The sequence below is a fragment of the Ceratotherium simum genome, chromosome 34, assembly GCF_057802395.1.
Source record: "Ceratotherium simum simum isolate JZ-2026a chromosome 34, ASM5780239v1, whole genome shotgun sequence".
Taxonomy (NCBI): domain Eukaryota; kingdom Metazoa; phylum Chordata; class Mammalia; order Perissodactyla; family Rhinocerotidae; genus Ceratotherium; species Ceratotherium simum.
In genome coordinates, this window is record NC_141933.1 from 29,767,978 (window position 1) to 29,786,343 (window position 18,366).

General features: G+C 49.4%; 1 protein-coding gene across 2 annotated transcripts in view; it reads right to left on the reverse strand.

Moving 5' to 3' along the window:
* PRR5L (proline rich 5 like) overlaps positions 1-18,366 on the reverse strand; it is a 73,310-nt gene that overhangs the window by 17,780 nt on the left and 37,164 nt on the right. For both annotated transcript variants that reach the window (XM_087423124.1, XM_004436872.3), the window contains exons 5-6: positions 7,109-7,166; positions 2,638-2,729 (exon numbers count right to left, since the gene is read on the reverse strand). In XM_087423124.1, coding sequence (XP_087279250.1) covers positions 2,638-2,729; positions 7,109-7,166 — 150 coding nt within the window. The remainder of the gene's footprint in view (positions 1-2,637; positions 2,730-7,108; positions 7,167-18,366) is intronic.

Here is an 18,366-nt window from a genome sequence, read left to right on the forward strand (position 1 = left end):
CACCAGGATGGGACAGGATGAGGCGTTGGCAAGGCCCAGGGGGCTGTCTAAGAGTCCAAGACTCGGCCCCCGTCCTTCGGGATGAAAGCTTCCTTTAAGATAAGGCATGACTCAGCCTGCCTAATTGACCCAAAGATGATACAAGACACGTGCAATGGGGCCATGCTGTCGGGGAGCTGTGAGTGGGCAGGAGGAGGAGGAGGGGTGGGGGCAGAAAAAGAGAAAAGATCAACACCGCCTCCCCACACTCCAGGCTCTTCCTCCACTTCATCTGTTAAATATTTGAGCACCTATCCTATGCCAGGCAGAGGAGAGAACATGGGACCTACGAGACTCATATAAACCGTCCCAGCAGACACACACGCCACCACCGATGCCTCACAGGCCCAGTCTAACCACCCCCTCGGGATCGCCTTCCCCGACCACCTCCAACAGCAGTGCTCCCTGCCCCCCTTTTCCAAGGTCCTACAGTTTCTATTTTTGGCACCACGTCCCAGCCCTCAGCAGTGACTGCTGTCTTGTTGGTATTTGTGCCCTCGCTTCATCTCAAGGGCTCCTTTCACTTTACAAGGCAGAAAAATGAAGGCCCAACACAGTAGGCACTCAAAACCACGTTTATCTAACAAGGAAGTAGGTCTCACACAGACACCTCTGCACAGGGAGCTGTGAGAAGGATCTAGCTGGACTAACAGACACCTCAGGGGGTGTTATACCAGGAGGGAGAACCCCTCACTCAGGGGTTTTAAAGTAGGGTGTCTGTACCAGCAGCAGCAGCAGTATTATTTGGGAAACTGTGTGGGGGTGGACAGGGGCAATATCAATTGTTGCCAGATCTTACAATTTTTCAACAGAAGCAGGCCAATGCCATCCTCAGACCCGTACAACTGGGCTCCTGCCTGGATCTGAGCCTAAGGGGGCCCCTCTTGGCCCTCGGATGACTGTACCAGGGGCCCGCCCAGACCCCACACTCCCCACTCTAAACCTATCTGGGTCATTGCATCCTGGAATTCCCTGCCCAAATGGTCCTAAGAGAGCCCCAGGTCTGCACGCCCCTCCAGGAGGACTGCCAGATAAGACACAAATGTGAGTAGTTTTTTTAGTATAAGCATATCCCAAATATTGGATTATTCATTACTGATCTGAAATTCAAATTTAACTCAGCATCCTATATTTTTATTGGCTAACTCTGGCAACCCCACCTCCCAAGTCTGCCTTCAGACCACTGCCGCGGGGGGTGACCACTGCAGGAAGGGAGAAATCTGTGGGCGCAGGGCCCAACTGTGCACATAAATGCTGTAACTCCTCTCGCGGGGGTGCAGGATGGAGCTGAGTATGGGATGAAAAGAGCAGTGGTCTGGAGGCCAGAGGCTGCTACTGGAATTGCTAGGGGAAGGTCTGACATGGCAAATGGGCTCCGTAGGCAAAACCTCCCAATTTTTAAATATTTGACATATATTTAAAAGAATTCCAAATTCCTTTAAAACACCATTCAGAGCACACAAAGGACGTGAGCCCTTACCTCTGGCACAGAGTAATTCCTGCTGTTGCTGGCACAGAGTAATTCCTGCTGTTGCTAAGGCTCTGTCATTGCTGCACCCCACGCCCGCGTGTCCATGAGCCCGATTAGACAGGAAGCCGTGACCCCCAGGATGGACAGCGAGCACGTGGCGGCGTAAGGGTATGAGAGAGACGTGTATTTTGGAGAGGAATGTGTCTTGGTCAACCGGCCTTGGGGACGTCCATCCTGTCCTGCACTGAGCAGCCTGCTATTAATCTCCTCAGATGGTGGGAGGAAGCCACACCTGGCAGGGTGAGCTGAGGGCGCAGGATCAGAATCCTGAGCGATGCCGCTTGTCCTGTGCTCTGCATCCTCGTTTGGCAGGAGATGAAATGGAGCTGTGCTTAGTCGTGCAATGAGTCTGCCCAAACCCAGCCACCCATCCCGAGCCTGGCGCTCTTTCTGCTACATCATGCGGCTTCTCGTCTTCAGGAATCCCTTATGGAGGGCAAGGAACATTATTCCTTTCCCACAATTTGGGAGCAACAGGACACTTGCTTAAAAATTGTGCTTCATACCAGAAAGAGAAAGACAAACACTGTATGATCTCACTCATATGTGGAATATAAACCAACACATGGACAGAGAAAACTGGACTGTGGTTACCAGGGGCAGTGGGGGTGGGGAGTGTGCACAAGGGGTGAAGGGAGACATATATATGGTGATGGACAAACAAAAATGTACAACCCAAAATTTCACAATGTTAGAAACCATTAAAACATCAATGAAAAAAAAAATTGTGCTTCATAAACAGACAGGGAGAGAGAAAAGAAAGACAAGGAAAGAAAATGTCTCCTTCCGCCATCTCCTCTATTTCTGAAAAGCAGGAGGAAACGAACTGCTCCAGGAATCTACAGACACAATACCAAGAGCATGCTGAGAGCCTGCAGACTGCTACTCTGCCTGAGGGCAGATGCTAAATACAGACCCAGGGCCCTCCAGAGATCTCCAAGGGCCTCAGCCCCCTCCACCTGGCGCCTGGTTCTCCCTCCGCCACCAGGAGGCCCCAGGCGCAAAGGCCAAGAAGCCAGCCAGCCGGCCGGCCGGCTAGCAGAAGGGCGTTCCGCAGGGAGACTGACCTGAACCGGATAAAATATTGCCTGCAGGGTGGGGAGAGTCTCAGTGAAGAAGTGGTCCCAGACTTCAGCCAGAACTTCAATGCGATTTTCACCTACACAAGGGCGAGAAGACGGGAGGGGAGAGAGAAAAGAACTTGTCACTACTGCAGGCCAGAAGACAGTGCCATGTTGGATGGAGCGTGGGCGGCGGCGGGGGAGAAAACTCAGGGCGACATTGACCTGCACGCCGTTGCTACAGTAAACCTGGGATTGGAAAGGAAGACTCAGCTGAGAATACACAAATATGTCTTCGACCCCCCAATCCAGAAACGGGAGCTGAGTTTTGAAAATCACCTAATAATTGCCATCATCACGAGAATGGTTACGTTATCAGGCACTGCGCTGAACTACTCATCTAGTAAGACACTCATGAGTAGACTCTAGTACCCCATTTTACAGGCTCAGAGAGGTCAAGGATCTGGCTCAAAGGCACACAGCTAGAAGGCAAAGCCGGGATTCCAGAACCCATGCTCTTGACCAGTGCAACCCAGGAAGATTATGTGCACGGTTATATGTTGTTTTGCTTTTTTAATTGCTAAGACACTGGCTTTTTATTCTGGCTTTGAGCTGTCAGTTGAGGGAGGTGGAAAAGGGCCTGGAAACTGTCACCTCCACCGACCGCTTTGCAGTAACTGGCAGGGCAGCTTCTCTGAAGAGGTCACCTGCAAACACAGGACCCACCTCCTGACACTGTGGCTCCTCTCACCCCCAGGATCAGGATGGCTGAGCGCAGCCAAGCGCCACCCCCAGGCTAGATGTACACAGGTCACCCAGCGCCACCGGAAGGCTGTGCGAGGAACTTTGTACCTGCGGGAAAGGCGGGCCCTGGCAGAGAGGAGCCTGCTGTTTAATGACCTAGATAACCGAGCAGATGGGGCACTGTCTTTGCTCATCTGAGGCAGAGAAACTGGGTCAGCCAAGATTAGCTACTGAGACATGCGTTTGGCAAAACACTGCCAGTTCCACTGAACAGATCTTGAAAGATTCATTTAGCATCTTCCATCTATTAATTTAATGGACAATAAATGCAGTGGCCGGGAGAGAGAACAGAACAAGGGCATGACTCGGAGCTGGCAGGGCAAAGACATGCAGATCTGGAAAGGTCAGAGAGAAATACACCGGGAGAAGATGCAAGTCCACAGCACCCTCCACTTTCCCTTGCAAAGTGCTAATCACACTTCGTTGGAATTGCTCCATTCGTTCTCTGTCTCCCCCATTAGAACGGGAGTGAGAGCACGGGCCCCGTCCATCCACCCTGCTCACCATTATGTTTCCAGTGCTTACCACAGTGCTAGACACATCCATTAATCAGTTTTTAGAAATCTTTGAAGGAATGAATGGCAAGTATCAAGTGTACAGGTTTTTGCATATGCAAGGGCTGGTGAGTGGAAGGAGGTTACCATTTAACCCAAATATGGGACAGGACAGAGCAGGACTTAATAGTCAGTGCCAACATTTTTGTTTACTCTTAGGATAAAGAAAACCTCCATAACGTAGCCAACCTGGCCCAGGAGAGTCTGTCTCCTTCTGTGCCTTCATCCTCCTCTGTATTCTCCTCAGCCTTTGGGCCCTAACTAGGTGGATTTTATTTTAACCCCTCACACTCACCATGCTCCTTCATGCCACAGGGCCTTTGCATATGCTAGCCTCTCTGCCCAGACTGCTCTTTCCCTCTCCTCTCTGTTTACATCTGTAGGTTTACAGATATAAACCTACATCTGTTTATCTTTCTAGTTGCAGCTCAAGCATCACTCCCACAGGAAAGTCTCCCCACACTGGCAAATCCCCCACTATGGATTGTAGTCTTAGTTCTTGCCCTGGTTACAGTTTATACCTGATGATGATCTGATTAATATCTGTCTCCACTGGCAGGTGGTGAGCCTCACGGGGGCCTGTAATCCTATGACGGTTTTGTTCACCCCTGTGTCCCCAGCACCTAGCAGAGCACCTGGCATATAGCAGAGAATCAATAAATGTTTGAATGAATCCCTCACTCACCATCCATTTTCAAATGTAGGCTATGCTAGTTTCCTCAGGGAGGAGTCAGGGACAACAAAAGAACCATCTGGAATGTCAGGTCATTCTGGTACCTAAAACCAAGGTGACCCCCACACCTGGACAATGAACCCCCAAGGAGAAAAGGCTATTCCAGCCCCTTTGCTGATGGCCCTTATCCTAAGCCTTCCATTACAAAGACAAGAGAGGCCCTTCCAACCTGAAGGGAGGGGGGGAGATCCCACAGGTCACCGTTGGTGGCTCCCTCCTCCCCTTCCCCACCAAGATGGAGAGCTCACGGGCACTGGAGGTGATCCCTCAGCCCAGCGGCAGGAAGGTGCCTCTCCTGGGAGCCTGGCTCTAATTGCTGGCTGCACACTTCAGAGGGTAATGGAGGTTTTGGAAAGTGTTCAGAGAGGAACATCAGACAGACGCAGGCTAACAAAGCAGGGTAGCCCCGGGGAAGAAAGAGTTAAAGGAAGGAGGTGACTTCACCTCCAGAAACAGCACACAAGTCAAGGACTGAGCTCCCTGCAAAGATGCAGGAGGTTTGGATGGAAGGTTCTAGATGACTGTCTACAAAAACTGTCCTCTAATGTGCCACAAGAGTTTAGATCACCAGAGGCACATAGGACAGGAATGAGAGGCTTCTTTCAAGTCAAGGTCACTGAAGTTCTAGGAAAGATTACTCCAAGTAAGACGGCATACCTGGCCACATGGGAGCAACACATGGATAAGAGCCGCCACTGCCCCCTCGCGGCTGCAGGCGGGCGGATGTGTAAGCGCAAGTAGGTCGGTAAAGCCAAGTGTGCTCAGCAAGTGGAGGATCGTATCAGTTGTTTCCAAACTGTATTTTATAGCGAGAGAATTCTTTGGGCCAAACAAAATCTTCCTTGGAGTTGTGATACGTAACACAAAGAAGCAGAGATGTTCTGGCTGAAGACGTGAAAGAGCCCGTAAGGCCCCCACATGTCCCTTCACTGTGCAGAAAGGACGCTGGCGCCCAGACCCCAGGACTAGAGGGGACCCAGAGAGAAGACCGCGGCCGGGCTCGCTGGCACGCTTGGGGGCAGGCGCACTGGATGCCAGAAGGCCTTGGTGTGCCCGTCTGGCTCCTTTCTGAGCTTTCGCTCTGAACGTGTGTGCGTTCACTGTCACCCAGGCGACAGACATTCAACTTTCGGTCTGAGAGGCCCTCAAACGTAACAACCTCCCAGATGACAGACAGACCACATGGCCGGAGTCCCTGCTTCTCTTTCCTCCCTCACTCGGCAGCCACCTTCCACGCATGTGTAAGAGCTGATTCCCAGACGCAAAAGGGCCACTAAGTTCTTGTCAAAGCCAGTCACTGACAAATGAGGCCTTGGGTTGGGGGTATTTTTAAAGTTGAAAGGTCGCAGCGTAGATGTAGTCAAGGGCCACCAGGCCACAGGTCCAGTCAACCCTCAGATCAACAGAGGTGAATTTCTAGCCTATGTTCTTCCAAAGACTTGGTGAGCTCTTACTGTGTGCCCAGCACTGGAACCTTCCAGTGTTGGTTTCTCCTTTTTCTTCCTACTTCGTCTTTCTAGGAGACACTTCACTGGACACAAGTCTCTTTCCCAAGGAATGGGGAGAAAAAAAGGGATGATCTCCAGCCCAATAAGTCTGAGTCTAGGGTAAATTTGATCTCCAGATGGAGGTCTCTAGGCTACAGTGGAAGAAAACGAAAGGACCACTTTGCATACCTCCTACGTGCCAGGTATGCTGCTATCCTAGTTATGCTCCCTACACCCCGTAGCCTCATTTTATCATTTAAAAATGATAAAAACCAAGGCTCAGAGAAACTAGAAACTTGCCAAAAGCCACCCAAGAAGTAGGTGGCAAGCTAAGATCAGGATCTACGTTGGTGGGAGTTGGGAGCAGCCCTCGGGGAGTTATGGGTTGGCCGATTCTGGCCTTGGGGCCCATCTCCCATCTCCATTCAGAGCTTTCTCTCCTGTCAGTTGGGCTCTAAAATCTTTTAAGCCCAGGACATTTTCCTTTGCCTATCAAATCAGATCCCATTATGTGGGTGCCTGCTTAGCCTCAAGTCTCCCAAATGGAAAGGCCTCCTGGCATGGATGACCTCAAGAAACATTACAAAGGCCTGGATCAGACCAGTGGGACAGCATAATTGATCCCTTCAAAGGACACCACCAGTACACATCCCATGGAAAAGCCCCCTTAACGAGGTCTCCAGAGAGACCACCGCCATTCCACTTGGTTTCTGGCAACACAGCTGCACCTGCACTGTTGTGAGCGGCCGGCTCGAATCGAAGTGCTGCCCCTAGCTGGAGAAGACACGATGGGGTGAGTCACTCACGTGGAGCCTGCACTTTTGGACAGAAGCACTCCGGCTGCCCAAACGTCAAAGGCTGAGTCACAGGGACCCTCTACGAGGCCGCCTTGTACTTGCCTTCACACAGCTTAATCTTCTCCTCCACAAACAACAGTCCTTTTGCAAGAAGCTGGTTCTGCCAAAAGAGAACAAAGAACACAAGCGTTGGGCTGCTTCGCAGAGTGACAAACCCTCTTCCACCTCCAGTGGGCGAGGGCACAAATTCTCGGCACTCGTGCGCCCGTCATGCCTCCAGGTTTAAGAAGCCTTCTGTCCCTCGGTGGGCCAAGCCTTCAGGAGAAGACAGTGAGGCATCTCAAAGCAAAAGAGCCAAACCCAACCACCAGCCCCATCCCTCCAACAGGGGCAGGGGCACGCCACAAGCTTGGCTGAATTCTGTGGAAGGACGATGGCTGACACCTTCATCTAAACTCAAAAACGGGAACACTGAGACAACGGGACAGTGCACAGAAATAATAATCTTTTTTTTTTAAAAAAAGGATAAATTTAGGGTGTCTCTACGCTAACATGAAAGAGACTGCAAACAAAAAGCTTAAGCAGCAGTGAGTATGTATCTGAGAATGAGTGCGTGCTTGGGAAGGTTGTGGAAAGAGAGCGTAAGATTAAGTCCTTTTGCAACTGCAACTAACAACTGTTGAGGGTTCTGTGTGTATCAGAGGGGTTACATCCTTCATCTCATTTAATTCCAACCCTCCCAATAATCCCAGCAGGTTGGTGCCATTACCCTTACTTTACTGATGGCAGTGAACAGACTTGCCACAGGAGACAGAGCTGGTCTTCCTCGCTCCAGAAGCCACGTTCTATCCACTCTGCTTTGCTGCCTTCAAGCAAGTCTTCCCACCCAGACCCCTTCCTTCCCTTGAAAGGACATGGAGCAGCCTCTCTGCAAGTCACAGAAGCTCAGAGAGCAAGGGTGGGCTGGCACTCACCTCACATTATAGATTATCAAAGGCCCATGCTCTGGGGTGGGGGGACCCAGGTGATATGTAGCCTAGGAAAAACCTAATGCACTTCTTAGTATTCTCCTTTATAAGACCCTGTTACAGTGATGAAGAGAACATGCATGGCAGAATGGAAAGAACTGGGTATCAGACAAGGGTTCAAGTCCCAGCTCAGCCACGCTGTAGCTGTGTGCTCTTGGACGTAATTTCCCTGAGTCTTGAGCTCCTCATCTGTAAGATGGCATCCCACCAACAGTGTCATCAAGTTCTTGTAAGAATCAGTCACTGTACGTACACACACACACACACACACACACACACACACACACACAGTATTTTATGTCCTTAGCAATCAGTGGTAGTGGGTAGTGATGATAATAGCTGCTCTCCTAGCCCAACTCTCTTCACAAAAGGAGTGGGAGGAAGAGAGTCAGTAATGAAGGTACGTACATCAAAAATATTAAAATATTTTATTAGGGCCGGCCCCGTGGCTTAGCAGTTAAGTGCGCACGCTCCGCTACTGGCAGCCCGGGTTCGGATCCCGGGCGCGCACGAACACACCGTTTGTCCGGCCATGCTGAGGCCGCGTCCCACATACAGCAACTAGAAGGATGTGCAACTATGACACACAACTATCTACTGGGGCTTTGGGGAAAAAAAAAAGGAGGAGGATTGGCAATAGATGTTAGCTCAGAGCCGGTCTTCCTCAGCAAAAAGAGGAGGATTAGCATGGATGTTAGCTCAGGGCTGATCTTCCTCACAAAAAAAATAAAATAATATTTTATCAAAGGTACTATCACATTTCTGTGACTAATGCACATAAACCAAGTTTCATAGGTCCTACTAAAATTCACAAGATATGACCTAATTTAAAAAAGTAATTGGTCGCCATTTCCTTTCAAGATGGCAGATGGAACCCCAAATCAAAGTGACAGTGATCTTACAGGAGGAGTACACTAACTCTGAAGGAAAAAACCAATTCCTTTACAAAGAATTATGGAATGGACAGCTAATTAAGGTGAAACCCTAGCTATGTTCTCTACCTTCCAGCCAAGTCGATGAATTCCAGCAGCTTCTGGGTCAGAAAGCAAGAAAACACCACAGCACCAAATTCCACCTACCAAAACCAAGACTCTGACAGCTGAGCTGGATGGGAAAGGACTGCAGCGGTGTTTCCAGGGGGTGATCACCCCACCTGAATGTTTCTGAGCAAACATCCCAAGCGCGGCCTGGAGTCTCTGCCCGGGTCCCTTCACTGTTCAGACGAGGTTCTCAGACGTGCCCGTGGTGCTCTGTGCAAGGCTGCTGAGGCCATTATTCTCCATCACCACCTCTAATGTCACCACTGACATCCCAGCCTTCTCCCAAAACAGCTTCACAAACCCTCCTTCATTTCGTTTCTGAGATGCACCTCCCAATGTAACAGAGACGCCGTCTATGGTGCGGTTTTCACCATTTTGTCCCATGACTGTAATTCTCTACATTTTAAAGGAGGGAGAGGGAAGCTGGGGCACTGAGAGTAAGAAAAGCCTAAAGTTAATAACAAATGAATTCACACCCTGTAGCACAGGGGTTGGGATTTTAGGTCCTCAGGGGCAAGGACCATTTATTTTAGCACCTTGGCTCTGAGAACAGTGCCTAGAACATAGTAGATACTTAATAAATATTTGCTGAGTATAAATTACCTGTTTTGGTGCTAAAGACTATTTTGTACTTTTAAGAAATCAAGGTAAGAGATAGAATGTTTTTAAGAGGGGAGAAAATGATATGGGGTCCCTAAATCTGTTGACATTTCTTCATTTGATAAAGATCACTTTGTATCTTAAGGGATAAACTTTTTAAAATGGCCTAGGTTCTCCTTCCTTCTCCTTTCCAGTTCTTCCTCCTCCAAGGAGGCATTTGGAAAAAAAAATTTTTTTCAAAGAAAAGAAGATATGTGTGCAATATGGAGAAATGGAAGAGAAAATATTCTTTTAAAAATTCTCACAATACATCCCATGGAAATTCTGTAGCGTGGACCAAAATAAGAGTAAGAAAAACTTGGGGTCAGAAGGGGCCTAAGGACCATCCAGTCATGCCCCGCCTCCCCAGTCCTGTGGTCAAGATCCATGGGTCACACACAGTTTTGATGATATGTGGGTGGACCCGTTTTGCACGCAGCTAAAGCACCTTTCAAAAGCATCTTGAAGATTCTCACAGCCCTAGGAGTTCGGAGGTTTTGCGCTTATTTTACAGTTGAATAGGCTGAGGCTAGAAGCGGGGTCCCCATCTTTGAGTCGGCACCGGCTGGTAGAGTAAGGATCTTTCGGGTCAGCCTAGCCCTCCTCCGCCCCCTTCTCAGAACTGGAGCTGTGCCCGGTTGTTCTTGCTCAAACACCTTGAGCACAACCTGCGTCCAGTGTAGGTGACCAGCCTGGTTCCCGCCCTACCCCGCCTGGGTCTCAGTGAGTCAGTGACCTCTCCTGGGCATCTGCAGTCACACAGGCGCCTACACGCCATGGGGTCCTGTGTCCCTAAGGGCCTCGAGCTCTGACAGGCCCTTGGGGCTGCATGCTCTGCAGTCGCCCTCTTCAACTCTTCCTATTTGTATCTTTGAATTTGTGTTTAGTGTACAATGAGGCAACGGAGCATGTATGTGCTGGAGGCTCAGAGCCTCAGCTCACCGCACCCCCATCTCCTACCACCTTCACAGGAGGGGTTTTCAGGCACCTGCTCCCCATGCCCTGGCACCTGGCCCTGCCCGGGTTCCCCTGCCCGGCCCACCCCCAACTGTCATCCTACACCGAGGTGGTGCAGGGTCGTGTGGGTGGGGGCTGGAGCAGGGAGGGTCGGGGTTGGGCACACACCCTGCAGTGTCTTGGGGACAGGCGTGGTGGCAGCGTGCCCCACCCCACCAGGCTGGCAGAGCTGTGGCTTGAGTGCTGGTGACTCAGTGGGGCCTCTCGACCACCCCTGATCTACGTACCAAGAGTACAAAGGTTACAATCTCTTGGGGGTCACCTGTGCCCCGTGAGTTGCAGCAGCAGCCCCATGGGAAGGGGAGACTGACCTCCCCACCCGGCCGGGGCCACAATTCCATTCTGCACTGGGCCCTGCAAATTATGAAGCCCGCGCTGTCTGCTGGGCACTTCCCCTAAGGAGGCGCCAACTGGACATCAGTGGGGCAGAAGGCTGCTGAGACCTAAAAAAACGGAAAGAAAGAAAGAGAAAAGAAAACCAGCCCTGACCCAGGCGGCTGCCTTACACTGTTTGTCCTTCTAAGCGCTTGTCCCCCGGCCTCACCTCACCGAGTTCCCGGCCCCCGACAAACGCCCGACTCTGGAAGGTGCTGAGTAAGTGTTGGCTGCAGGCAGCGCTGATGGAGCTGTATGGCCCCAGAGCTGGAGAGGAGCCCGACTTTTCTCGTCCCACCCCCTGCCCGATGGTGCCAACACCGCCACCTCCCCAGCCCGAAGGCTTCAAGCCAAAACACGGTGACATTAAATAGAGCCACCTAGGAAACGATTCGGGACTTGGAACAGGGCCCGTTGTTACTTAACGCATCCCCCCATCCATAAATGAACTTAGACATGGAACACACAGCACTTTAATGAAGTGGCAGAGGAGCGCAGAGGTGAAAAACAGCTGACATATCTATTTTTTCTAAGACATCAAAACATGGGCTGCCAATAGAAAAACGAGGTTCAGCTAGGAAAAATGCAAAAAAGAAGGCTGTCTGGGCAAAAGCACCCAAAACCACGCGGTCTTCCATGGGTAGGAAAGACGAAGCGTATCCTGGGTAATCACAGAGGGCAGGCAGGAGGAGGCAGGGGAGGGCAGATGAGAGGGTGGGCAGCTGCAGTGCGGGGCTTGTCAACAGCGTGTGCCCCTCTTCAAGCAGGCACCTCCCCAACCGGCCAGAGGGACTCAGGCAAACAGAGGACCACAGGGCGAGGGGCCGGGGAGGATGGTGCTACCCGGGCTTCCAGAGGGAAGAGCTTTCTGCACAGCAGGAATTCTGCAAACGCTAAGGCTGCACTCCTAATGCTTGACGGTGATGGTGAAGATGACAGAAGAAGGCCAGTAGTTCTTCACTGGTTTTTACTCTTTGTCAGATGCTGTATTATACATTTCTCATGCATTATCTCATTTTACCTTTGCCACAAATCTATGCCCTTTGTACAGAAGAAACTGAGGCTCAGAGAAGCAACTAGCCAATGTGAGACCGGAATCTGCACCCAGATTGGTCAGAATCCAAAGCCCATGTCTTTTCCCCAGTATATTCCTCTGGTTGACTTTAGCAATAATAAAGAATGCTAAGGGACAAATAGCTATCACTCGTTAACCGCTCACTACATACCAAGCACCTTGCCTATGTCATCTCCTCTAGTGACCACATCAACCTTCTGAAGTAGGTACCATGAGTACATCCAGATTACTACTAAGAAAAGTGAGGCTCAGAGAGGTTAACATGCCTGCAGTCACACAGCCAATAAGTGTTCTAGCAAGGACGGGAACCCAGGCCTACCTGGCAGGAGGGCTGGTGCCTTGAGCCATCATGCTCTCCTGCCCTGTCAATTGGAGGTTTCTTATGTCCTTGCCCAAGGGTAAAGTAGATGAGATCCATTTCAGGTTCACAGATATTAGGGGCAATTGCCTTGGCAATCTCAGGCCATGAGACTGGGTTCCACCACAAGGCTTCCATCCAGCTGGGTTATTTCTGCTGCCCTATCTTACTGCCAACTTCTGCCTCTCCAAAAGTACTTTTCCAGGGCCTTCCCCTCCACTATCCACACTCAGTGTCTAGCAAGGTGAACACCTGGCTCCCAGGTGGATTCTATTCCCAAATGAGACATCCCTTCCTACCCTAGAGGGGTCTAGCAGCATGCCACTCATGCCAATACCAAGAATTGTATTCCCCAACAATTCCCCTCCAGGCACGGGTTTCCAGCGATATCAAGGTCTACAGAGGTTCCTGTTGTTGGCACCACGCCAGTGATGGAAATCATGGCCCACTTCCATTTTTTCCCTCTATGACTTTGAAAGTACAGCCATCATCTCTAAGGACGTCTACATTTCCTATGAAGCTGGATGGCTTCCTACATAAGCACCATAAAGCACCAGAACACAACTCACCCCCAGGCCCAGAGAGTCCCTAATAAACCAGACCCACTGCATGTACGGGGGTGTGACGAGACCAGACAGAAATCCCCAGAGGGAGACTGAAGATTAGAAACATGGTACAAATGCCAACTCTTCATTTGGCACCATTTCAGTGGTAATTAAAAGGGTGAATTTGGACTTTTAAAAAAGTTATTTTACAAGAAAGCAGGAAAACAGTCCATGTCTGTTCCACTAGACACTAAAAATAAAATAACACTGAAACTCCTCCTCTCTGGGGTTTTTCAGGGGATGTCTTAAGGGTATTTGAACATTTAAAGTTTAATCCACAAGATTTTTCTTCTGTGGCCAGATGGCCTGGGTTTGATCTTTGCTCTAACAGCTGTATGATCTTGGATAACCTCCCTTCTCCAAGCTTCAGCTGCAATCTCTGCAAAAACAGTAATAACAGAATCTTCCTCATCAGCTGTCATGAGGGATAAATGATCCAGAGCAGGAACAATGCTTAGAGCAGCCCTCAGACGTGAGCATGCCTCAGACTCGTGGAGGACTGGCTCAAATGCAGACTGCCGGGCCCCAACCCCAGTTTCTGATTCAGTTAGTCTGAGGTGGGGCCTCAGAATCTGCTTTTCCAACACGTTCCCAGGTGACACTGAGGCTGCTGGTCCGGGGACCACACTTTGAGAAGCACCAGCTTAGAACAATGCCCGGCACACAAATACTTGCAAGTGTTAGCCATTGCTATTATTCTTTTGTTCTCCTTACAGCTCATAAACATCCTCAGAGAAAGTTGTCCTATTGCTTTCCCTGTCTAATATTTCTCAGCCCTTCCAACTCAGCCCTGACCTCTCCTGGCTACTGAACGGCTGAATGTTTCCACTTACTTGAACATCACATTTCTAGCATCTACCCCTGCCTTCCATCCTTCTCCCACTGGTGCCCTGAACCTGGCTCCTGCCGATCCTCACCTAGTCTACAGAAAAGTCATCCAATTTCATACATAATAGGTTCCTGAAAACACGTACCCATGTAGAACATGATGCTTACATGACGTAAGGAGGAGTTCTGTTCCTGAGAGCCAAGAGGGCTTATAAAACTCCTAATTACACCTCATCTTCGGAGCTCGTCTTCAGGTGATATATTTTCAGCGTTTTGTACCTACAGTTTCCTTCTTTAACAACTGAATGTGCAATAATCTAAATCCAATGAGGCTAAAGATTTGCCATTTCAGCACGCCTACTGATTTTCATCTTTATTTCAATTACATGAAGACCTATGGCGATCAATTTCAAGACTTGTTTTTCCATTTATCTTCATAAAGTTTGAGAAGAGTATAATAAAAATATTCAAATAATTGCATAAAATTCAAGTAATTGCCGAGGAGATTAAGTGTGGCAGAACTGCTGAAAGGTAACCACTGGCTGGCGGGCAGCCCCACGGAGAGCAACCTGAACATCCAAGGGTCCTCACAGCCCTCAGACTAGCCTACCCCATTCCCTCCCTCACAGCAGCCAAGGGAAGCTTCCAGGCCACCCCAATGTTTACAAACTCCACAATGCCTTTCTCCCAAGTACTGGCCAAATCCCAAATGCAACCTCTAACGACCTTCTCACCTAAAAACACCCTCCTGTCCCCCTTCCTTGTCTTTCCACCAGAGCCCAGCTCCACCTACTCAGAGCCCCTGTGTATACTGGCGCCAACTGTGCCTTCAAAGCAGAGTACACACGGCTTGTGCCTCACTGCCCTCTGTCCACCTAATTATTTCTTTTTCCACTTTGGGAATCCTGCTGGTTTTAGAATCCTGCCCAGGCTGATCAAAGAAGAGCTAAAACTTTTCTCCTCTATTCATTTTTGGTTTGGAAATCACAAAAATTATTTTCCCCACTTTTTATCATCTCTCTACCCAACTTTCTGTGGATTCTTACAACTCCTATCTTTGTCCCTACAAACTCTCCTTATTCTGGGCCTGTGTTTAAGCCTTTACCATCCACTCAGGCCTTCAGTTAACATTTTGCTGTATGTTACCAGGTGGACGCATCTGTGTCCCTGGGCTAGCTTCAGGTTCAAAGTCGATAGTGACCAGGACACTTCCATGGGCTCCTCCTTCAGCTCTCTGCCACCTGCCTAAGCCCTTAATGAATCTTCTCTGCTAATGGTGAACTAAGGGGAAACTGCCTCCGAGACTCTCGCAGACATGAGCAGGACGTTTTAATATTTATATCAAATACTACCAGGCCATCCATGGCCTACTGGCAATCATGGTGGCTAATTTCCCCTTTTCCTAAGTGCTGTCTTGTTCAGAGCGATTGACTATAGACTGAGTTTCTGTATCAAGCAAAGCTCTATTTCCATCAAAAGGAATATAACTTTCTGGGCTTGGGGAAAAGAGCTTTTAACAAACACAAGGCAGCCAGCACATGCAGAAGGACAGGAAGTGCTCTTCGCAACCGCTCCCATCCCCAAGCCCTGAACCACCAAGGTACCTCATTAGGAGACGGAAAAATGCAGAGCATTTCATATCATCAGTTTCCAAAGTTGTAAGGAACCAATTATCCCTCAGAGCTGTCGCTAAAATACAGAGTTCCTCTTGGAAACCCCAATTTTCCTTCCGGGCACAATTCAAAACAGATAGAAGAAAATGAAAAATCAATACTGGAAATGTCAAAGATTTTTTCGGCTAGTGCCTGACAGAAATCCATCTACGCTTCTGTGGATCAAACAGCCTATCTTCTCTGTGTGCAGACACGAGATAAGCACTGTTTTTCCACCTGCTTTCTCTCTGCCCTCACCTCGGGTCATATTCATTATTCTTCACTGAAGAGATTCTTTCTGTGAATCTTTCTTTAAAGCTGCAAAATGAAAACATTTACTTTCAAAAGCAGAGCCACAGAGATGGCTTAAAAAGTGGCGGGTGGTATCGGGTTGGGGGTCCAGGAGGAGACAGACTTCACTGCTGAATGCAGATGGTTGGGCAGCGGCCATCTGGTCAACCTCCACACTGAGGAGCCCAGTGCCCAAGGAGCCCATTCGTCACCTTCCCCAACAACCACGTCCACGGCTTTGGGTCTTATCTGTCCCTGCTGGGTTCTGTCCCTCATTTGTGCCCAGACCCTCCTCCCTCCTCCTTACTGGAGAAATGTACTTTCTGGAGCCCATTCTGACTTTCCCTCTTGAAACTCCATCTGCTAGCTGAATGTGAAGGCTAAGGTCGCCTCGACAAGACTTCCTCCTGGATTTCCCTCCTCCTATGGAGAGCACTTCTTTGCATGGCTTTGGAACCAGGCATTTTCAAGCAGTGCTAGCACGGGGCTTTCCAAACCTGAGTTTCTCTGGAACCACCCTCACCATTTGGCCATGCCCAGGGCCACCTACACTATTATTTTTTCATACTACTGTTCTTAAATCAATCCACCTTTTAAAAATGTAAATATGTTTAAAAGGGAAACTAGAGCATCATTTACCATAAATGGAATGTAACTCAATGATCAACTCAATGCAGACAAATGATGTTACGGAATCCTAATTAGATAGTGTTTCTAGCTGAAGACATGAAGTTTGAGGCCTGCTCCCTCCCCCTTAAACAAGGGAGATCACCAAGCCCTGGTGTGATACTGTGATTTATAATAAGAAATATGCGTTTGGTCTCAGACCGTTCCTGGTACACACTCCTTAATACCCTTGGAATAGAGGGCCAGCCCAGTGGCTTAGCAGTTAAGTGCACGCACTCCGCTACTGGCGGCCCGGGTTCGGATCCCAGGCGCGCACCGACACACCGCTTGTCCGGCCATGCTGAGGCCGCGTCCCACATACAGCAACTAGAAGGATGTGCAACTATGACATACAGCTATCTACCGGGGCTTTGGGGAGAAAAAGGAGGAGGATTGGCACTAGATGTTAGCTCAGAGCCGGTCTTCCTCAGCAAAAAGAGGAGGATTGGCATGGGTGTTAGCTCAGGGCTGATCTTCCTCACAAAAAAAAAAAAATACCCTTGGAATGGCCTGTGATGAGAGGGACAGAGGTGTCTTTTATTATGTTAACGAGGTGAGTTTTGGAAAGCACCTAAGAATCGGAGTTGGTTGCCAGTGGAGCCAACAGTGTGCTTAGAGAATTGGAAATTTCAGTCCCCCCTCCTCCCCCCTCACACCCGACCTTGGGGAGAGGAGATGGGAGAGGGGCTGGAGGCTGAGATCAGTCACCAATGGCCAATGATTTGATCAATCTTCCCTGTGTAATGAAGCCTCCATAAAAACCCAAAAAGACAGAGTTTGGAGAGCTTCCGGGTTGGTGAACACATGGAGGCGCTGGGAGAGGGCATGGGAGCTCTGCGCCCTTCCCACACCTTGCCCTATGCATCTCTTCCATCCGGCTGTTCCCGAGTTACATCCTTTTACAATAAACCCATGATCTAGTAAGTAAAATGGTTCTCTGAGTTCTGTGAGCCGCTCTAGCGAATTAATCAAATAAGGAGGGGGTCATGGGAACCTCCAATCTATAGCCAGTTGGTCAGAAGCACAGGTGACAACCTGGACTTGCGATTGGGGTCTGAGGTTGGAGGGGCAGTCTTGCAGGACTGAGCCCTTGACCTGTGGGCTCTGATACTATCTCCAGGTGGATCGTGTCAGAATTGAGTTAAATTGCAGGACACCCAGCTGGTGTTGGAGAATTGCTCCGTGTGGGGAGAAAACCCACACTGGAATTGGATGCAGAATCATACATGAGGAATCATACATGAGGAAGTGTCAAAGAACTAGTGGTGCAACCAAGACTCTCCCCGGCACAATCAGAGGCACTAGAGAAATACCTAAGGAAGGGAAACACTTTCTAAGCACCAGAGCTCATGTTATTTAATGCCACTGCACATGCCACCTAAAATCTCTCACGTACCTGAGGTAAACAATGCCTCCCTCCCTCCCAAGAATGTTTATGGATCATCTACCATATGCCAGGTACTTTCTAGGGACTGGGAAACCAAAACACATTAAAAAGAAAAAGGCTCTGTGCCTACAGGAAACTTAAAACCTACATTTAAATAAAGAGTGTCTAGGATAGCCTTCTCTCCAGTCTGGCTCCTAAACTAGGGAAAAACCCAGATTCAAGCATGAAACCCATGCTCCTACCACACACCCCCAGAAGGAGACTCAGCACTCACCACGCAGTTTCTCTGATGACGCTCTCGATAGAAAATGACACGTGGTGATTAGCTGTTAAGTGCCTGGCATCCTTTGTAAGCAGCCTTAACCAGCCCGAAAACCTCAGGGCTTCCCAGATAAATAA